Source organism: Mobula birostris, chromosome 31 (genome assembly GCF_030028105.1).
Source record: "Mobula birostris isolate sMobBir1 chromosome 31, sMobBir1.hap1, whole genome shotgun sequence".
Classification (NCBI taxonomy): domain Eukaryota; kingdom Metazoa; phylum Chordata; class Chondrichthyes; order Myliobatiformes; family Myliobatidae; genus Mobula; species Mobula birostris.
In genome coordinates, this window is record NC_092400.1 from 21743550 (window position 1) to 21766664 (window position 23115).

Here is a 23115-nt window from a genome sequence, read left to right on the forward strand (position 1 = left end):
TTCAACGAGCTGTCCTGAGTGAGCCTTATTTTTACTGCTGCTGCTGTGTGTGAGCAGCATGTGTGTGTTTACCAAGGTCATTTGGATGAAATGTGCGCGGGCACGTTGCGACTGGACTAGATCACGCTCTCCTGGCCCAGCATCGGGTCACTGGCGCCGTGACTCACCCGAGTTTTTAAACCGGGGAGCTCGGCGACGCCCCGGCACAAGGGGTACAGGGTTTTTTTTTAATAGAATATGACGAATAAACAGGAATAGGATACTAGGATGGTCAAAGATGGGAGGGTGAAGTGTAGGTAGGTAGGTAGGTGTGTGTGTGTGTGTGTGTGTGTGTGTGTGTGTGTGTGTGTGTGTGTGTGTGTGTGTGTGTGTGTGTGTGTGTGTGTGTGTGTGTGTGTGTGTGTGTGTGTGTGTGTGTGTGTGTGTGTGTGTGAAGGGATTTAGAATGTATGTCTACTGCACATTCTGGAGCGGAGGGTGGCGGTAATGCACCATTAAGCTGGATGCCAACCGCCGTAAAACGAGATACAGACAGACGCCCCGGCACTCCAGAGCGGAGGTATTTCTGACGTGAGCCACTGGGCAGGAAGTCACCACGGCCCCGGCATTTTCCTGGCGTCCCCGCCACCCCGCCACCCCGCCCCGTCTCTTTACCGGCGCTCCCTCCGGGCGGGACGAGGAGTCCAGTGAAAAGGAACCGGGATGGACGGCCCGGAATCTGCGGCTAGCGAGAGGAAGGTCGACATCTACCGAGACACGTGGGTCCGCTTCCTTGGTAAGGGGCGCTGGGGCAATTTGAGTGCAAAGGATCGGCGTTCCTGGAGAGGGAACCCGTCATAGATCAGGCTGATCTCGGCCTGACTAAACACTAGTCTCCCCTCTAAAGGGACGCCTTTTAATTTTTATTCACGGCCCAATCCTGCCCAGTAAATGTCCTCAAGTAAAATTAGTGCAACGCCGCACCCCTTGGCGGCCTCAGCTAGCAAATCAGAGGATAATTCATATCGATCCTCCTACCCTCCGGCATCCCCCGTATACAGTAATTCACGTATAAAGATTGCCTGCAGTTGTGTGCGCCGAACGAGCCCGGCCCCGAACGCTGCGTACAAACATGTATTAATAAGACATAATGTAAAAGCAGCTATCAGTGACAGTTAATCTGCGATCTGCAATAGTTTCTCTGAAATCCCAGTTCTTTGTTTTGTTGTCGCGTAAAAGTTCCTGTATTGTGTGATTGAGAAGTTCGGTTTTCACCAAACACTTCCGCTGTCCGACCCAGAATCCCGCTCTTTCCTCTTTATATGCAGAACCAAAACCCTCAATTATTTTAGCCTCCCTAGTAATTATAAATTCTGGAGTCTTGTTACTCAGCAGAGAATAAATTAAAAAAAAATCAAAACAGCTTATGTTGAAAAGATTCAAAAGGTCTGGAAGCATCAATGGAGAGAGAAATTAAATATTTTAGGCAAAATGACTGTTCCTGGGACAGAACTGAACACTAGTACAAAGCTGTGTGTATCAGTTAACAACACTGTGTTAATCAGTAGATAAAACTTATCTACTGATACCTTTTGCAGTATATTCAACTGTTTAAAATGTTTGTTGAGGCAAACTGTTTAAGTGTGGGAGCATCAAAATAAAGCTTGTTGATACCACTAGTCAATACAACTTACTTCAGTTTGCAAAAATACTAAACTCCAGGTCAAAGTTCAAAGTAAATTTATTATCAAATTACTGTACTTATATGTCACCATATACCACCCTGAGATTCATTTTCTTGTGGGCATTCTGAATAAATCCAATAACCATAATAGAATAGTGAAAGACCACACCAATTGGGCAGATACAAAAAGAAAGATAGAATTATTATAATTAAGCAATAAATATCAAGAACTTGAGATGAAGTGTCCATGAAAGTGAGTCCATAGATTGTGGGAACATTTCAGTGATGGGGAAGTAAAGTTGGGTGAAGTTATTCCCTTCAGTTCAAGAGCCTGATGGTTGAGGAGTAATAACTGTTCCTGAACCTGGTAGTGTGATTCCTGGGGCTCCTGCACCTCCTTCCCGATGGCAGCAGCGAGAAGAGAGCATGACCTGGATGGTTGGGGTTCTCTGATGTTAGATGTTGCTTCCCTACAACAATGCACCCATGAGGTGGCTTTCTGGACCTCTTGTTGCATCAAGAACCAGGAGTGGATGTGAAATACTGTAAAAAGTAAACACTAGACAAAATTTGAGTGTTCAGTCTATGGATAGCTCAGAGGAGTGGGTGGTACACATCATTTTTCGAGACGTGAAAGGCCTCAAAATTTGCAACAGTTTTATGTTTGATATGCTCAGTTAATCAATAGCGTTTGTCAGCAATGCTAAACATAAAAGCCAGAATATTAAATATATAGGAACCCCCCCCCCCATTCCCCACTCTTTTATCTCTTCTCAGCTGCTTTTCACTTCGCCCTAGGTCCCCTTCTCTTTCCCTTTCTCCTATTGTCCACTCTCTTCTCCTGTCAGATTCCTTCCTCTCCAGCCCCCAACCTTTCTCACCCACCTGGCTTCACCTATCACCTTCCAGCTAGCCTCCATCCCCTCCCCCCACCTTTCTGTTCTCCTGTCTTCCCCCTTCCTTCTCAGTCCTGAAGAAGGGTCTTGTCCCGAATCGTTGACTGTTTATTCACGTTCATAGACGCTGTCTGTTGCTTTGGATTTCCAGCATCTGCAGACTTTCTCATGTTTATCAACATGTAGTATTAGTTTTGCCTGTGTCTCTTTGCTGTCGCTGAGAGGCAAAGGACTTCTCCAGGTCCTGGTGCAATACATGGAAGAATCATAAATGTAATTTGTAGAGTTACGAATTATAGGGGACAACAGCTGATCCTCCACACTAAACATCAAACTTTGCAGCTCCCTGATCCTCCACACTAAACATCGAACTTTGCAGCTCCTCCCGTGGAGGGTCAGACACCCTGAGCCAATAGGCTGGTCCTGGACTTATTTCCATCTGGCATAGTTTGCATATTGTTGTTTGATTGTTTATGGTTTTTGTATTGCTATATTTATGCTCTATTCTTGGTTGGTGCGGCTGTAACGAAACCCAATTTCCCTCGGGATCAAAAAGTATATCTATCTATCTATCTATTTGCAGTGTGGATTTTACAAAACACACCAGCAATTTTTTCTAGCATTCTTTAACAGAACCTTTCCACTTGTACACGTTGTTCAACTTTGCTCTCTGCACTTCTGATTCTAATGCCCTTACACTGGGATGCTTCCAAAATGAACCTGCTATATTGATTGTGGTCCCAAGATTAACCTTTGGTGCCACCTGCTCATTATTGGAAGAAACAGGTTAACGATGCTAACTAGTTTATAGTCTATATCTGTGATCCCATTTTTGAAGATCACCACACAGTTCTGCTGACGGTATAATTACAAGATAAGGTTTCACAAGCAAACTATAATTAGCCAGGTGATATTCTAAAGGCATCGTCCACTTGTGTGGACAGATTCAACAAGCACATGGGGACAGTATTCTTTGCATGTTCCCTTTCTGGTCACACATTATCCTGACTTGGAAATATATATATACCTCTGTTACAGCTGTTCTAAGTACTAGAACTTCCTATCCAGTAGCATTGTCAGAGAATCTTCTTCAAAGGAACTTGAGGTTCTTTAACTGAAAACCCGTTTGTATAATTTAACCAACTCATTTTTGTGTTATTTTATAGGTTCAACAAAGTTTACTGCAGGTGTTCCCAACTTTTTATCTGCCATGGACCCTTACCATTAACCAAGGGGCCCGTGGACCCCAGATTGGGAATACTTGCTTAACTGCTTCCTTGATGGCAATTGAGGATGGAAAATAACTGCCGCTTTTGCCAGTGGAAGCCAGATCGCAGTTAAAGAGAAACTTAAGGGAGTTGTAGAGAATAAGACAACATCTTAGAAGTACAACAAAACAAAAGTTAATTTGGAACTTCATCCTAATAAAAAGCAAATTTCATATTTAAGTTCTGCGGGTTCCTGGCACAAAGTAATCACAAATACACCAACTTCCAAGTAGAAAATGGAAAACTTGGAATCTTTCAAGAACCAAGTAAGCCAACAGACAACATGCTGGAAGAACTCAATGGCTCAGGCAGCCTGCTGAGTTCCTCCAGCTTTTTGTGTGTGTTGCTTTGGATTTCCAGTAGCTGCAGACGTTCTTGTGTTTAAGAAGAATCAATTAGTTGCACAATGAGGAAACTTAGGGTATTTCTGCATACTTGAATTAAAATAGTCTGAATTATTTCCTCTGTCATCATTACCTTGTGATCATTCAGTATGTGGTGAATACTGAAATAAACTAAAAATACCCAGATACTAAGGTGATATAAGTGATATCAATTTAAGATGTGCATCAGGTGAATTACCCAATAAGTTTGAATTTTTTGGCAATGAAGGAGACCATTTGGATTATCATGTTGATTCTGACTGGAAAAAAAAATGCAATTTTCACCTTTCCCATGTGCCTATAATTTGATCATTTTTAACTACATGTCCAATTTATCTTTTGTAAGTTTATCATAGAATCAGATAGCATTACCCTTGCAATAGATCACAGCGATTTTGAAACGGTTCATGTTCCCTCTCTTATTTTCAAACTAATTTACATCACATCAGCAGTTTACATTGCATAAGTAAGTCAAATTAGAAGTCGTTTATTGTCAAATGTACAAATACACTTATGCACAATTGCAATTAACAACTTGAAGCAGCATCAGAACATCTATGTATCTGATCTGTTTGGGGTTTAGTGCCTCATACAAAAGAATGAAGTGTTAAGGTACGTCCTGGAAATAGAAAAGTTAACCAAACTGAAATGTCATTAATTTTTATCTACTCTTTAAAACTGTAAATATTTCAAGCTGTTTCTGCTCTTAGTTTAGAACACCAGCATCGATAATTTTTTTACGTTGATTCAAGCTCCTGATTGAAGATATTAATCTTCATTAAAGAAGCTGAACTTTGTATGCCTAAGTTTTGTGCAAAATATTACTTCTATATGAATAGCTGCTGTTGAAGTTAGTAATATCACTTCTCAGAATTACTTCTTATTTGCACAGTTTGTCTTCTTTTGCACATTGGTTGTTTTTCGGTCTTAGATTATGAGGACACTCAGTCCTCTTTTATTGTCATTTAGAAATGCATACATGCATTAAGAAATGATACAATGTTTCTCCGGAGTGATATCACAGAAAACAGGACAAACCAAAGACTAACACTGACAGAACCACATAATTCTAACATATAGTTACAGCAGTGCAAATCAGTACCATAATTGATAAAGAACAGACCATTGGCACGGTAAAAAAAAAGTCTCAAGTCCCGATCGACTCCCGAGTCCCCGATAGCAGGCGGCAAAAGGGAGAATCTCCCTGCCATAAACCTCCAGGCACCGACAACTGCTGATGCCTTGGAAGCAGCCGACCACAGCCGACATCGAGTCCGTCCATCCAAAATCTTTGAGCCTCCGACCAGCCTCTCCGATACAGCCTCCCGAGCGCCTTCGACCTAGCCCCGGCCGCCGAAACAAGCAAAGCCGAGGACTCGGGGCCTTCTGCTCCAGAGATTCCGGTTACCACACAGTAGCAGCGGCAGCGAAGAAGGCATTTCAGAAGTTTCTCCAGATGTTCCTCCCTACTCTCACATCTGTCTCCATCAAATCAGAATTGTGCACGGTCCCCTACTTGACAGATTACAGATATCATTCACCGGATGTCACGCTGCCATCTTCTCCTCCTCCTTACGTTTACGTATAGTTTTGCATTGATTTCTATTTTATTTATTGAGATATAGTGCGGAGGAGGTCCTTCTGGCCCTTTGACCTGCGCCGCGCAGCAACCCTCCATTTCAACCCTAGCCTAATCACGGGACAATTTACAATGAACCAATTAACCTATTGACCGGTACGTCTTTGGACTGTGGGAGAAAACTGGAGCACCTGGAGGAAACCCACGCAGTCACGGGGAAATCGTACAGACAACTGTGGCAATATTGCAGTTATTTTTTCCTGGAAGTACTTGCGAAAAAATGAATTTTATGGTCATATATGATGACAAATACTTACTTTGATACTAAATTTACAAGTATAAAATGGCTTGTATGTAAATCCCTGAGGTATCCTTTACAGTCCCAAAACTGTATGCCGAAGTATTTTTCGGAACATAGTGTGTCTTTCTAATCATGAAAAGGATTGGAAGTGGTTTGTGCATTTTGTTTTTCTTTCCCAGGACAGCTTGTGTCACTTTGCTCTGCCTTTCCAGACCAGCCTCCTTATTTCAGTTCCTCTGGATCACAGTGCACCCACACGACATATAACACGCACAGCACATGAACAAAATATTACCACAAATCAGTTGATAAAATGTAATTTAAAAAACATGTGAAGTGCGCAGCACAGGTAAAGAGTAATGTGGTAATGTTCATTGCCAGAACTTGGAACTCAGCCCTCTTGACATCAGCACTGTTGACATAATCAGCAGCATGTGCTCTGCCCACATCCCACCCTCTCTCGAAGTCCATGACTAGCCCTTTTTTGCTGACGTTGAGGGAAAGGTTCTTGTCATGACTCCATGTTACTAGGCTCTCAGGCTACGTCCACACTGCGCCGGATAATTTTGAAAACAAAGCTTTTTCTCTTCGTTTTGACCTTCTGTCCACACTGAAATGGCGTTTTCATCTCCCGAAAACGGAGATTTTCGAAAACACTCTCCAGAGTGTGTAAATTTGAAAACGATTGTTTCGCGTTGTAGTGTGGACAGGGTAAACGGAGAGATTTAAAAACGTTGTCATGACAACATGACAGCAACAATGTTTTTTCTGCTTCTGCTTGGGACTGTGCAAGATCTGCCAGGCGGCTGTTCTTGGTTCTTGGTTCTTGATCCTCCAAAATATTCCGCATGGAATTTAAACTGGAGGTGGCGGAGGGAGGGCTTAAGAAGGAGATTTTTGAAGACGAAAAGCTGCCTTAAATGTAATTGGGTTTGGTTGTGTGACTGTGTTAGGATTAAGATTATTCCATGCTTTAATTGTGCAGGGGACAAATGAATTGCTGTACACATCTGACTTAGTAGTTAGTATTTCAAATTGAGTTGAGTGCCCTCGTCTGCTCCTAATAGATTTGGGTTTGATGTGGGATTGGTAGTCTATGACCATTTAACATTTTGTAATTGTTGATAATGTTGATCTTGGATAGAGGATGGCTTCATGCATGTGTTCTTTACTTTATTGTCTACATTAATAGCTTGTTTGGAATTAAACATCTCCACTGCTTTGCTGACTTTGTAGTTGTTTGTAACTTGCAGAAACAGCTCGACTTCATTGTCTGTCTAAACAAAGAAGTCCGGTCTGCTTTCTCCAGCGGTGGTTTTCTTTGTATTCCTCGAAGACATTTTTGAAAACTTCCTTTTGCTGTTGTTGTTGGTATTCTAGTTTTTGACCAATGGAAATAACACAACGCCGCCGCGGAAACGTAAATATTATACCATTTCCTCTTTGCTTGTTTTCTGTAGGTGTGTCTGTGCATGCCCAGTAGGAGGAGATTCGCCCAGATATCTGTTTTAGTGTGGACAGAGGTATTTTGAAAAACGCCTAGTGTGGACACCTGTTGTTTTTACTCGAAACCGGCGTTTTCAAAATTATCCGGTCTAGTGTGGACGTAGCCTCAATCTCCTCCCTGTTCTCTGACTCATTGTTATTTGAGATACAACCCACTGTGGTGGTATCACTTGCAAACTTGTAGATGGAGTTAGAACGGGATCTATTGTGAGTAGGGGATGCAGCCTTGAGTATCAGTGTTGAGAATCATCATGGTGGACGTTTCAGTGGTTTCTTGCTCAGGGTGGCGAGGATCCAGTTACAAAGGGAGCTATTGAGCAGTTCTGGTTGAACGTCCTAGTTGAGTGGCCTTCCATTGATCCTGTTATGGTTATTATTCTATAGATTCATTGAGTACGCTCACAAGGAGATGAATCTCGGGGCTGTATGAGGTGACATATGTGTACTTTGATAATAAAATTTACTTTGAACTTTGAGTAACAGGTTTAGGAGTCTGGAGATGAGTCTGCTTGGAGTTATGGTCTTGAAGCTGGATCTGTAGTCAATAAACAGTGTTCTAACACAGGTGCTTTTACTGTCCAGATGCTCCAGAGAGGAGTATAGACAAGGTTGGAATGTCTGCAAGGCTTGAATTAATGCATGCCGTGACCAGCCTCTCAAAACACTTCAGGATGTTGGATGTCAGAACCACTGTGTGGTAGTCATAAGGCAGGTTACCGTGTGTTTCTTGGATACCGAGGTAATAATGGTCTTAAAGCAGGTGGAATTACAGATTGAAACAGGGAGAGGTTAAAAATATCTGCATATCCTCATGCGGATGTAAACAAGATCAAGGAACGCCATCCAGGCCAGGGGCTTTCTGTAGCATCATTCTCCGAAAGACTGGGTCCACGATGGAAGCTGTTGGGGCAGGTGGTGACGTTCCAATCCCCTTCTGTTCAAAATGGACGTAGAATGCGTCAAGCTCGCCGAGAAGTGATGCACTGTTGTCGGCAATGCTGTCTGACTTTGCTTTGTAGCCCATTATGGCAGGTAAGCCCTGCCAGAGCTGACCGCTGGTCTGGGACTCTATTTTGGACTGGCATTGTCTCTTGGGCTCCCTGATAGCTTTATGGAGGTCATATCTCGATTCCTTGTAAAGGTCAAGGTCGCTTGACTTGAATGCCACAGTCCTGGACTTCAAGAGATTGCATCTCCTGGTTTCTGTTTTGGGGAGCAAGATTAGTGGTGATGGTTGCAGTTCTGTGACTCCATGAATGCAGAATGTATTTTATTAGGCATATAGAACTGTTCATTGCAGCAATTTTTTTTTTTTACTGTCTTCTCTTTGCTTAAGGATATGCTAATGAAGTTGGTGAAGCATTCCGGGCACTGGTACCTGTAGGTCTGGTCTGGGCCAGTTATGGAATATCAACTGCATATGTGACAGCTGATGCAGTGGACAAGGGAAAGAAAGCAGCTGCCGTAAGTACTGATGTGGTACAAATTCTAACATGTCGAACATTATTGTTTTTCTTCTTATATTCCTATCAGCAGCTGTTTTAAGTTAGGTTGGCCAAGGTTCAGCATTTTCTGTTCATCTGCTACTTAGATGCTCGCGACTGAGGTACAAGTGAGGTACCTATGGACCTACTGTTTCACACTTTAGAACCTGTCCCCAAACTCTATCTCAGTAGATTCCATTTGTTTTTTCAGTAGGTTTACTCGATAAGTTACTGTGTCTCTTTTCTTCCACCGTATATTGTTTAGATCACAGACCTTCTGCTGGGCCTCAGCCTGCAGATGCCCTTTTCCTTCCCCTCAATGCTGCTAGAGTTTCCAGCTCGAGCTAACTTCCTTGTCAAACACACCTTTCCGGTGGCTTGCATCACTTCCGACCCTGGCCTCAAAGTATCCCGACAGGATCAGTTCCGCAGCTCCGCATCAGGTTCTGCAGTGGCGTACACGGATTTTCTAAGGCCGTCTCTGGTCCAAGTATCCAGGGACTCATTCTGCTGAGACCCGTGAATGAAAGTGAACTTGGAGGACAAAGGAAGGTGAAAACATCCTTAATCGTTACTGACCTTTACATGTGTCCCTGACTCTATCCCCTCTGCAAACTATCTTGTCCAGCCTTGCTGTCGCCTGTGACTGACAAGGAAGTGAAAAGCCATATATCAAGTGTAAAGAAGAGACTGGGGAGCCAAAGGCATCCCCACTGACATTCCAAACCTTAGCAAACAGGAACTAGAGTCTCAAATTTACCTCCCTGCTGAGCAAAAGCCTGATCACTCTAACACTAGTCCACGCCCACAATGGCTGCTCCACCTACACCTCATTTCTTTTTATTGGCCGTTGCCAAGCGCCTTATAGATCATTATGATTGAAGCCTGCTGAAAGGCCCCAAACTCTTTTTATACTTCTTGCTGGCTGGGGAGCCTGACGGCTGTAGGATAATAACTGCTCCTGAACCTGGAGGTGTGGTAACTCAACAAATTACTCACTATAAACAAATTATAGGATGGACTTTGCAGTTAACACCTTCAAAATAAAGATCCCCAACCAACCTGCCAGAAAGGGGTGGAGGCAGATAAAATCACAGCATTTACAAAGGTATTTGGATAGAATTTAGGCCTACTGTAAGCAAATGGATTAGTGTTGATAGCCTTGAGAGCCAGCATGAATGGTTTAGGCCATAGGTTCCGTTCTGCATTAGAGAGAAATTTGCTCTGCCCAGAACCAATCTTGGTGCAAACAAGCGGCATTCAAGATGAGAGAAGTATACCATCTGATATTGTTTCCCCTTCTTGTGATTAATTTAATGGAAAAACAGTTGCTGAGGGTTTGGTAGGAATCCCTGTTGTATTCAGAAAGTAGACAAGCTCCTGAAGAGCCGTAACCTACAAGCATAGCTTGTCTGTGGAGTGGAAGATTGCTTGGGTTATTAGAAATTTAGCAAGGGCCAGTAGGGTTGGAGTGAGAGGCTTTGGCTCAACAGGCTTTAGTGAGAACAGGTGAACGCTCTACATAAGTTTCTCGTGAGTTTTTCTTTTTCTTTCTTTGTCTACTAGCACATAGCTAGTGTGTTGAGAATGGACCCAGGGTTGGTGGTATGTTCTCTGTGTGAGATGTGGGAATTTGAGGAGACCTCCGGCCTCTGTGATAACTGCATCTGCATGGTGCATTAAGTTGCAGCTCCTTAGAGACCACGGTAAGAAACTGGAGCTGCAGCTGGGTGACCTTCGGCTCATACAAGAGAATGAGGAGTGATAGACAGGAGCTACAGGGAGGTAGTCACTCCTGAGATGCAGGAGGCAGGTAGATGGGTCAATGTCATAAGGGGGAAAGGGAATAGCAAAAGTTTTTTTCAGATATATAAACAGTAAAAGAGAGATGAGATGGATGTCTGACAGCTGGAAAATGGCGCTGGAGACGAGGTAATGGGGGACAAAAACAATAATAGATAAACGTAAGTATTTGGTATCAGTCTTCACTGTGGAAGGCACCAGCAGTATGCCAGAAATTCAAGAGTGTTGGGGGTAATTCCCATTAATATTTTAGCTTTGATAAATAATGATTTGTTTTTTTTTCTTTCTCTTTTTTTTCTTTATCAAATTATGGTATTCTTGCACTGTTGTAACTATATGTTATAATTATGTGTTTTTTGTCAGTTTTAGCCTTGGTCTGTCCTGTGTCTCTGTGATATCATACTGGAGGAACGTTGTATCATTTCTTAATGCATGCATTTCTAAATGACAATAAACGAGGACTGAGTGTCCTCATAATCTAATCTAATCTAATCTGCTCATTGGGTGTTTTATGATCTTTTGTTTTTAATGGGTTCTATAGGGGTTCTTTATTTTGTGGCTGCCTGTAAGGAGACAAATCTCAAGGTTGTATAAAGTATACAAACTTCGATTATAAATGTTCTTTGAACTTTAATGTTTTTCTCTGTGGTTCTAAACACAGATCTTAATAAAACATTAAAATATTTTAATTTAAACACTTTGAAAGCAGTGAGTATGGTTGAGCTCATTACAGGTTTTGATCTAGATAAGCAAAGTTGTGAACATAAAGCTGTGTAGCTTTATCCATTCATCATAAACTGAAACACTTACAGTCTTTCACGATAGGTTGTAGACAGAACTTAATTATGTAGGAAAATTCATAAAATCAGGGGAAATAAGAGCAGACAACCCCAGGATACAGGGACTCTCACACTAAGCATCACAGGCAGACTCATAAAGCAGCATTCACAAGAAAAAGAAATCAAACCATTTTCGTAAGGAACGCAACTTTTCATTGCACCTTTGCATACAGGTACTTGTTCAAGTGACAATGAACCTGACTTTGAACAATCCGCCCCACACAGAATATCTAAAGATTAGCGGTACTTGCTGTATTGAAACATGCAGCAAATGTGTTGTTTTATGTCAGCTCGAACCAGCGAGGATTGTGCCGGGCAAGTGTCGCTGTGCTTCTGGCACCCACGTAGCATGCCCTCAATTTACTAGCCCCAAGCGGTATGTCTTTGGCATGTGGGAGGAACCCCTCTCTGTCACAGGGAGAACATTCAATCTCTTTGCAGGCAGCGGCAGGAATCGAACCCCTGTCTTACAGCTGGCTCTGTAATAGCGTTAGGCTAACCGCTACTTTGCCGCACTGTAGTGTCTTTAACTGATGCAGCAATGGCATGGAACATTCTGTACAGTTTTCATGCAGCACCTGGTAATGAGTTAGATGTAATGGGGGATCACATTGATCTGGAGATAGCGCTCACAAATTCTCCTTGTTTCGTGAGCTAAGTCACAGAAGCAATGTCGGTGATTTGTTGCAGCAGCTGACTAACTTAAAGAGTTAAAGAGCTAACTTGAGAGTGATTGAAGTTTGAGGAGTACGTAAGGGAACTGAGTGACTGGGATATTCAGTGCCGCACAACCTCACAGCAAGAACATGAGATGGGGCCAGCTTAAAAGAGAGGAAAGAGACAATTGATAAGTAGGCACTATACTGGGAGAAAGTAAAGATAGACACCATTCAACAGTAATGGAATCCTAAAGCTCCCTGTTGTTAACGTCTGCAGTGCAGTCACAATAATGTAGCACAGAATCACAATGTGCTGCTGCCAAAAAAAAAATGATTGAAGGTTTAATATTTTTGATAGTGTTTCTGATCCTAATCATCCTCGCTCTACCCTCCCCAGGCTCACGGAGACAGGCCTGGGAGAACTGTGAAGGTCAGCGCGGCAGTCGTGGACACCTTCATCTGGCAGGCTTTGGCGTCAGTTGCGATTCCGGGTTTCACCATCAATCGACTGTGTGCAGCTTCCCTTTTCCTCCTGGGGAAAACTACAAGGTGGCCACTGCCTGTGAGGAAGTGGACAACCACGGCTATTGGGCTGTCTGCCATTCCAGTTATTATAACTCCCATCGATAGGTAAGGCCTTGTCTTGTGTCATTCTTGACCTCATGAATCTAAAGCCCACCACGGAGCTTGGCTTTTTGGTGGAGGTTACCATCAGATTCCGACACATTTTTCACACGTATAATGTATCATACAGTGAAGTGCATGGCTAGCATTAACAACCAACACACCCAAGCAGTTTGTGGGGGGCAGCCCACAAGTGTTGCTGTACATTCTGGCATCAACATAGCTTGCCCACAGTGTTCAGTAGAACAACACGAGCAACAACAACAGAACAGAACAAGACCACCACAAGAAAACAAGCCCCTTTCCCACCCTCCAAATCACCCATCCTTTCAGCCTCGGACAGGCTGCCTCAGGGCCTCCAGTCCTTGGTCTCGAACTCTCAAACACGCAGACATCGGGCCTCCAGCCCCCAGCTCCTGGCTGGGACTTGCAGACTCAATCTTCAAGGACTCTGGACTCGCCAACTCGCAGAACCTAAACTCTCCCTACTGCCCGTAACGCCACTGGCGTTACAGTGCAGCATGTCGGGAGCTCAGTTTTCACTATTGTCAGTCATGCAAGTCCTGGGTGGGGACTCGGGAATACTGTCATACTCATATGTAGAAGGATTCTTCATTACTGTTTCCGTAACAATTCAGGGCTGTTAGCCCTGTGCTGAACCCCCAAACCTGGAGGACCAGTGGGCCACTCTTAGTCTGGCCTCTACCCTTTGACCTGTTTAGCATGGTTGACCCTACCAAGAGCCAAAGCATCAAGCCCTGACTCCAGCCAACATAGCTGTTGGGTCTTTGAGACACATAAGCCTCCAAACCATGACAAGGTTGTAATCCTCTTGGAGGCTAAGCTCAGAAGAGGGGCAAAAAAAACTGGAGGGACCAAAGTATGTGCTTGATGTGCTGAAATTCCATGTTACATTTCTAACATTGCTACATGCTCAGTTTCTTATGAATCTCCTCCCTACTGATACCAGAGTAATTTTTACTCCCACGTTCCACTTGGTAGCTGGTTTGCTACCGAGGTCTTTAACCTTCAAAACAGGGTTTTGAAAACTTTTAATAGATTGATTCTGGAATTAGGTTAAACAGGATACAGAATATCTTTTTCTGTCTTTTATCCTGTTGTTACAGGTTCACTAAACAAGTTGTCTCAGTGCAGCTAATCATCGAGTTAAGGTGACAATAGTAGATGCTGTTAATAGAATCATTATCCTTCTACATTTGCCACCAGGGACAAGGGTATACATTTCTGTCTGAATCATAAAAATTGAAGATCAAAGAGCTGCAGCTTAAAAGGAGGCTTGGCTTTTAAAGTAGACATGGGTGATGGAATTTACATGGAATTGTCTGATTTTGTCTTTTGTTTGAAAGAAGTTTCCACATGTAACGTGAACTCTCATCAGCCCGCTTATAAAGCTCTATTCACAACCACACTGGAATTCTAATTAGTACGCCACATAAACCACCCTCCCATTCAGCTGGTAATTTTGCTTTTCAAAGCCTGAAAGGATCTGTTTAACACAGGGGTTCCCAACATTTTTTTTATGCCACGGACTAAGAGCATTAAGCAAGGTGTCCGTGGACCCCAGGTTGGGAACAGTGGCAAAACACAGACATCCCACCCTGCAAAAACTCATTTCAGGGAGGTAGCACCATTAATTTGCGGGAGACTCCCAGAACTTCCGGGAGAGGTGGGATGTCTGCAATAGAGTAGCTCCTTAGCAGCTAGCCAGCTAGATTAAACAATGTTAGCTATTTTAATGAAGGAATGACACCTGTTAACTCACCTCAACATGTCTTTTAGAGTCTTAACCCATCATAGGCAATAGAAAAGTCATTGTTGCAAACAGTGCAGCGAGCAACACTGTCATTATTTTTGACCCCTATTAGGCAGGGGTACACTTTAGTGTAGTCTGGGGTGATGTACGTTTTATATTTTCTTTTCTTGGAACACTCTGCCATCTCTCTCTCCCTCTCTCGCTCTCTCGCTCTGTCAAAAAATTGAATTCCAGGCATCAGGGAGCCGCTATCAATATGCGGGAGACTCCCGGAACTTCCGGGAGAGGTGGGATGTCTGCAAAACAGGTCACAGTTCTGTAGCTCCAGTGACTCATTTTCAATCCTGACCTCTGCTGTCTGCGTGGAAGTTACACATTTTCCCTGTAACCAGATTTTCCTTGGAGCCGTTGAGAAATGCAGCACAAACAGCCCCCTGAGTCAAACCCATCAACACTGAGCTGGTCCCATTTGCCTGCATTTGACCCACTGAACTTGTCCTATCCGTGCGCTTGTCTGAGTGTCCTTTACATGCCTCAATCACTTCTGACAGTTCCTCCAACAACTCGGAGACATAAAACACCAGAAATTCTGCAGCCGCTGGAAATCCAAAGCAACACACACAAGCTGCTGGAGGAACTCAGCAGGTCAGGCAGCATCTATAGAAATGAGGACACAGTCGAGGCCAGGACCCTTCTTTGCAACTGGAAAGGAAGGGGGAAGATGCCAGAGTAAGAAGGAGGACAGCTAGAAGGAGATAGGTGAAGCCAGGTGGGTGGGAAAGATAAAGAGCTGGAGAAGAAGGAATCTGACAGGAGAGGAGAGTGGATATAGGAGAAAGAGAAGGAGGAGGGGCACCAGTGGGAGGTGGTAGGCAGGTGAGATGAGGTGAGAGGTCAGAGTGGGGAATAGAAGAAGAGGGGAGGGGGATGGAATTTTTTATTAGCAAGAGGAGAAATCGAGTTCATGCCATCATGGTGGAGGCTACCCAGACAGAATACAAGGTGGTGCTGCTCCACCCTGAGCATGGCTTCACCGTGGCACAAGGAGTGGCCATGGACTGACATGTCAGAACAGGACTCGGAATTGGAATTAAAATATTTGGCCACGGGGAAGTTCTGCTTTTGGCAGATGGAGCAGAGGTGCTTGACGAAGTGGCTCCCCCCAATTTGTGACAGGTCTCACCAATGTAGAGGAGGTTTCATTGGGAGCACAGGACACAATGGACGGCCCCGGCAGATTCGCAGCTGAAGTGTTGCCTCACCTGGAAGGACTGTTTGTGGCCTTGACTTGAGATGAGGGAGGAGGTGTATAGGCAGGCGTAGTACTTTGGCCACTTACAGGGATAAGTGCCGGAGGGAGATTAGTGGGGAGGGATGAATGGACAAGGAAATCATGGAGGAAGTGATCCCTGCAGAAAGCAGTGTGGGGGGGGGGGAAGATAAAGATATATTTGGTGGTAGGATCCCTTTGGAGATGGTGAAGGTTGCGGAGAATGATGCGTTGGGTGTGGAAACTCATGGGGTGGTAGGTAGGGACAAGAGGAAGTCTGTCTCTGTTAAGACAGTGGGAAGATGGGGTGAGCGCAGATGTTCGGGAAATGGAGGAAATTCGTGTGAGGGCAGCATCAATAGTGAAGGAAGGGAAACTCCATTCTTTGAAGAAGGAGGACATTTCTGATGTCTCAGAAAGGAAAGCCTCATCCTGGGAGCAGGTGCGTGGAGACAAAAAATTGTGAAAAAGGAATAGCATTTTTACAGGAGACAGGGTAGGAAGGGGTATAGTCAAGATAACTGTGGGAACTGGGTTTATAAAAGATGTCGATTGACATCTCCAGAGATGGAGACAGAGAGATCGAGAAAGGGGAGGGAGCTCTCAGAAATGGATTGAGTGAATTTAAGGGCAGGGTGGAGGTTGGAGGCAAAGTTGATGAAATTGATGAGCTCAGCACAGGTGCATGAAGCAGCACCAATGCAGCCATCAATGTAACGGAGGAAGAGTTAGGGAGCATTACTGTGGAAGGCTTGGAACGTGGTCTGTTCTACGTAGCCAGTGAAAAAGCAGGCATAGCTGGGGCGCACGCGAGTGCCCATGGCCACCCCTCAAGTCTGGAGAAAGTGGGAGGAGCTGAAGGAAAAAATTGTTGAGGGTGAGAACCAGTTCTGCCAGACAGAGGAGGGTGGTGGTGGCTGGTTCAGTTATTGAGAGAGAAGCGGAGAGCTTTGAGGTCTTTCCCAAAGACATGCTGGTTGGTTAATTGCTACTGTAAATGACCTCTGGTGAAAGTGGGTAACAGACAAGTCAGCGTGAAGGTGATGAACACGTGAAGAGAACAGCTACAGTGTCATTAGTGGGAGAAGGGGATCAATCTGAGTTTGTAGGGACTTGATGGGCCAACTGGCCCCCTATGTTGTAAGAAAATATAGTTAGAGTTGTCTGCTTTGAAGCAGAAGTTGCCTGATAAATATGGAAGTTAGAATGCTGCTTTATCACGTAGAACCTGAATGCATTTGGATTGTATCTTCAACAATTTTCTCCCAGGTAAATAGCTATTGAGAAGATCAGTTATTTTATTCCAGTAGGTGGTGGTAAGGGGAAGTTATTTGTCATTTCTGCAAGTTATTAAACCTTAAGAAAGCAGTGCTTTGGAAAATTATATTACCTCATTCCAATGTGTCTCTGTTTGCAGCAGGGGTTCCCAACTTGGGGGCCACAACCCCTCAGTTAATGGTAGGGGTCCATTGCATAAAAAAAGGTTGGGAACCCCTGGTTTACAGCAATGCTTCTTCCAGTGTGTGCGTTTTTAAAAATACATTCTTATTGCTACTTCCAGGTCAGTAGATTTTCTTTTGGATTCTACATTACGAAAGTTGTATGGAACAGAAGAACACAAGCCATAACCAAAGGCAACTGGAACTTTTGCCATGGGCCAATTTTAACAGTGAGATTCGTATACACGGTAGCTTTAGGTAACATTGCAAGGCATTGATTCCTGTTCTCCAACTCTGGAGATTTTTTCCAATCAAGTGAGTATGAGGTGATTTATAATGGAGATCCGGGTGCTTGATACATTATTGAAGTCTGTTGCCAAAGTATAGAATTATGTGCCTTTCTATATATAATATTATAACTTTGCTTCTAATGAATATATTATATATATTATATATAATATATTCATGAAAAGATGATTTTTTAAAATAGATAATTGAACAGGACGAGCTCTTCTATTTAAAAGATACTCTGTTTATATAGCAATTAAAATAACAAATGTACAGATTTGGTTACTTTTAACCATCTAAGCACAATTGCCAGAGTTTTGTTGAATTCGCCACATATCTGTTTTAAAGTTTTATACAGTCTCTTGTCTGACACCAGGGGCAGGGGCCCATCTGAGCTGCTAGTCACGAGTGCGAGTGTGGATCAAAACTCCAATGTTAATAAAAATGGAAGCAGTTAGGGTTGTATGATTTAACACTGTGCAAAGCAACTTGCTGAAACAATTGTATCTACATTATGCTTTCAAACCTATTAATGGGGGAAACACTGTATCAGCTTTCACAAAAGACAATTAGTATCTTGTACCATCCTCATTAGCTACTCCATTCCTTTTAAGCAATTCACAGACTCAGTCACCTCTAAATGGTATCTTAACTTGCACAAGTTATGGTCTATAAAGTATGCTTCCAACTGTACTTTATCTTAAAGGTGCACAATTTAATGTGTTAAAGAGAAAATAAACACAACAGCATGCCACAATTGTGTTGTAAATCTGAACTGCTCATAATCGCAATTTGTCCACTGTACACTATGCACTACTTTGGCCCTTATACCTCAATAAAGTTGGAAGAAACGTAACTCTTGTAGTGCCTGGAGATGATTGGAGAAGTCTGCTCTGTAACAGCATCCCTCCTTGGAGAAATCGGACATAGGTCTGAGCGTCACAAAGTGCTTATAAGCAGTTGGAATAAAAAATATAGTTAGCGTCCAATATATTAGCAAACCAAAGATTGATTCAAACTTTCAAGAGGTGACAACATCTGTCCAATTCACTTTCTCATCATGGGTATGTTGTTAACTATCAACTTGTATTAACTTCTCTTAGCTATGTTTAGACCTTAAGATTTAGGAGTAGAGTTAGACCATTCAGCCCATCGAGTCTGCTCCACCATTCCATCATGGCTGATATATTATCCCTCTCAACCCCATTCTCCTGCCTTCTCCCCATAACCTTTGATGCCCTGACTAATTGTGAACCTATCAACCTCAGCTTTAAATATACAATGACTTGGCAATGCGTTCCACAGATTCACCACCGCCTGCCTAAGGAAGTTCCTCCTCGTCTCGGTTCTAAATGGGTGCCCCTCTATTCTGAGTCCTAGACTCCCCCGCTATAGGGAACATCCTCTCCACACCCACACTGTCTAGGGCTTTCAATATTCAATAGGTTTCAGTGAGATCTTCCCCTCATTCTTTTAAACTCCAGTGGGTACAGGCCCAGACCATCAAACACTCCTCATACATTAACCCTGTCATTCCTGGAATCATTTCCGTGAACTCCCTCTGGATCCGCTCCAATGGCAGCACATCTTTTCTGAGATAAAATGCCCAAAGCTGCTCACAATACTCCGTGTAGCCTAACCAATGCCTTATAAAGCCTGTAGAGTTTTGTCTTAGTCTAAATGTATATTAGTTTCTTAGTCAAATCAATATCCTTGTCTAATATCATTTGAGAAAGATGGTTTTGATGAACTCCTCATCTTAAAGTCATTTACCCACAAGATCATAAAGTTAACATTTCTAAGTGTATTTCATTGGAAGGGCTTTATTCCCTTGGTTTGAATGTTATTGCTTTGGAGATAGACAAATTCTTAGGTAGTGCCAAAGAAACCAGGTGTTTTATTAGCGGTGTAGTGTACTGCACAATTACCCTAAGAAGGAATATTGTTTCCGAACAATAATACCTTGGAAAGCCTGTTAGGCTCAGAAGTTTATCAGCTTAATAAAATTAGACACATCAGAAGACAACACTTTTCGTTTCAGGACAGAGCCGAATTCTTGAGTTTCAGACTGCGTTACTTTTCTAGACAGCTATATTTCATGAAAAGGATTCAGACAGGACTCCCTCTATGTCAGGCTTTAATGAACAGATGTGTCGGTTCATCATACAAATGTCAACAAAAATGCTGTCTGGAAAAAGCCAGCAGTTGAAGTCAAAACATTCAGTGTTTGTCTTTATCTGTGACTTCCCACTGACTATAAAGTAGAACTTTGTCTTCTGTTCAGCTAAGTCGTCAAAATGGGAGATTGTATGTCTGTACCTGAACTTCAGACACAACTTGATATTAAAACCTTGAACACCTATAGCTGCTGTTATGATTGTACTACAAGTAGAATTACAATGCAAATATATTCACTTCTGCAATAAGCTTCAGTGACCAATTTTATTAATCACAATGAAAAGCTAATTTACAAGTGGAATGAATAATGTAAGGGTGGGGGAGGAATGGTGAGAGTATTAATAGAGGATTATGTTGAGATTTGTGAGAGTGGTTCGGGTGGTGGCTGAATGACCTGATTGTCACAGACTTTATAAAAACAGTTGCAGATGAGTGTGTCCCTACAAAATCATCCAGAGTCCTCCCCAGTCAGAAGCCCTGGATGAACCATGAGATCCGCAATCTGCCGAGAGCCAGGTCAGTGTCATTCTGGTCTGGCGACCAAGTGAAATACAACAGGTCCAGGTACAATCTCCAGAAAGCCATCTCACATATGAAGTGGAAATTCCAGATAAACTTGAATCATTGAAGGATACTCGGCAGCTGTAATGCTGTCAACTCTTATAAAGTGAGACCAAGCAACACGAGTGACAACAGAGGCTTCTGCTCCCAGTTGGGCTCAATGCCTTTTATGTTCGTTTTGACCTTCAAAATATGGGGGAACTTTCATGAACTCCCACAGCCCGTGACGGCCCTGTGATTCCAGTCACCGAGGCCAATAGGAGAAGGGTGAAACCGCAGAAAGCATCTGGCTCAGATGGGGGAATCTGGCTAAGTGCTAAAGACATGCACTGATCAACTGGCTGGAGTGTTCACCGAAATTCTTACTTTGGCAGTCTGAAGTACCCGCCTGCTTCAAGAAGGCTTCAATTATCCGGTGTCTAAGAAGAACGTGATAACCTGCATCAATGACTATCATTGGTAGCACTTACATCCACTGTAATGAAGTGCTTTGAGAGTTTGGCATTGAAACACATCAATGACTTGGATTTCCTTAAATTTGCCTACTGGCAGAACAGGTCCACAGCAGATGCCATTTCATTTGGCTCTTCACTCAACCCTGAAACGTCTGGACAACGAAAAGGTGCATACATCAGGATGCTGTTTATAGACTACAGCTCGGCGTACAATACCATCATCCCCGCAAAATTAAGCAATAAGCTTGACCTCAGTACCTCCTTGTGCAACTGGATCCTCGATTTCCTCACTTGCAGACCCCTGTCAGTTCGGATTGGCAAAAACATCTCCTCCACGATCTCCATTAGCACAGGTGCACCACAGGGTTGTGTGTTTAGCCCAGCTCTGCTCCGTTTACACTGATGACTGTGTGGCTTAGCACAGCTGCAATGCCATATTTATGTTTGCTGAGGACACCACTGTGTGTGTTTGTGTGTGTGTGTGTGTCTGTGTGTGTCCTGGTGGAGTCGTCAGGGTGCCGTAATGACAAGCTTTTGGTTTGCTCATTGTACGGTGTGACTTGGGCATCTGAAACCTGGTGGACCCCATCCCTCTCCAGGTTTTTTTTTTACGAGGTCGCGTTGTTAGCTTGACACTCAACCCAGGCACGGATGGAGGGCGTGCAAGAGAGCCAGCCGGATTCGAACTCGGGACTTTGTCATAAGCCAAATCAGATGTGGTGACAAATCAGCATATAAGAGGGAGACTGAAAAACTGGGGGAGTGCTGCCACAGCAACAATCTCTCTCTCAGCGTCTGCAAGATCAGGAGCAGATTATTGACTTCAGGAGGAGGAAACGGAGGGCCATGGTATCATTTCAGGGATTCTGTCCTGGCCCAGCACTCAAGTGCGATTACAATGAAAGCACAGCAAATCCTCTAATCCCTTAGAAGTTTGCAAAAATTTTGGCATGACATCTAAAACTTCGACAATCTTCTTTAGACGTTTGGTGGAGAGTATATTATCTGGTTGCTTCTCAGCTTGGTGTGGAAACACGAATGCCTTTGAACAGAAAGTCCTACAAAAAGTAAAAGAAAAGGCCCAGTCCATCATGGGTAAAGCCCTCCCCACCATTGAGCACATCTACATGGAGCACTGTCACAGGAAAGCAGCATCCAACATCAGGGACTCCCACCACCCAAGCCATGCTCTCTTCTCGCTGCTGCCATCAGAAAGAAAATACAGGAGCCTCAGGACCCACACCACCAGGTTCAGGAACAGTTATTACCCCTCAACCATCAGGCTCTTGAACCAGAGGGGAGAACTTCACTCACCCCATCACCAAACAGTTCCCACAACCTATGGACTCACTTTCAAGGCCTCTTCATCTCATGTTCTCTATTTATTGCTTATTTATTTATTATTTCTGTTCTCCTTTTGTATTCACACAGTTCGTTGTCTTCTGCATGTTGGTTGTTTGTCCGCCCTGTTGGGCACAGTCTTTCATTGAATCTATTATGGCTCTTGGGCGTACTGAGCGTGCCCCACAAGAAAACGAATCTCAGGGTTGTATATGGGAACATATGTACTTTGATAATAAATTTTCTTTGAACTAGAACTTTGAATTCCACTCCGGCATAGTGGAATTTATATTTGATTCATAAGTTGGAATTTTGTAAACAACTACTGCTTAGTTACCAAGATTACAAATCTACCAAAGTATTCCATCAGCACTAGGGGAGGAAATTTGCTCTTTTTGCCCCATCGGATCCATATTTGGCTCCAGATCCATCCTATGCTGTTGAATTCTAAAACGGTTCATTAATCTACTCCTTTGAGCCATTATTGCAACATTCAAATAGAGAAGCCTCCTATTTAACAGGACGTGTTCACTACCACCATTTCAAGGAGAATTAGGATAGGCTCTAGGTGTGGGTCTCACCCCTACTAACCAGATCCTGAGAAAGCTATTAAAAAGATAATCTAAATGGAGATTTATAAAAGTTACAATAGCTTCCTGTAAACTAATTTTTCAATGAAAACAGATGGAAGTAGTAAATTGCAAAAAAAAAAGGATATAAGAAACTGAAATGTTAGCATGATACATACAAAAGCAACCTGTCCTTCCTGTCCAGTGCAGTGTGGCTCGAGGGAAGGAACCTTTT

At 43.3% G+C, this 23115-nt stretch overlaps 1 protein-coding gene across 1 annotated transcript; it reads left to right on the top strand.

Moving 5' to 3' along the window:
• The first annotated feature begins 423 nt into the window (after nucleotides 1–423).
• Nucleotides 424–18632, top strand: mtfp1 (mitochondrial fission process 1). The gene is made up of 4 exons (XM_072248039.1): nucleotides 424–775; nucleotides 8933–9060; nucleotides 12779–13011; nucleotides 17611–18632. The coding sequence occupies exons 1-4, from the start codon at nucleotides 703–705 to the stop codon at nucleotides 17675–17677; spliced, it is 501 nt and encodes a 166-aa protein (XP_072104140.1). The 5' UTR covers nucleotides 424–702; the 3' UTR covers nucleotides 17678–18632.
• The last annotated feature ends 4483 nt before the right edge of the window (nucleotides 18633–23115 follow it).

Coding starts and splice junctions, on each gene's coding strand:
- mtfp1 (XM_072248039.1), top strand. CDS start 703: ATGGACGGCCCGGAATCTGCGGCTAGCGAGAGGAAGGTCGACATCTAC. Junction 776..8,932: donor CACGTGGGTCCGCTTCCTTG/GTAAGGGGCGCT, acceptor TCTTTGCTTAAG/GATATGCTAATGAAGTTGGT. Junction 13,012..17,610: donor ATTATAACTCCCATCGATAG/GTAAGGCCTTGT, acceptor TGCTACTTCCAG/GTCAGTAGATTTTCTTTTGG.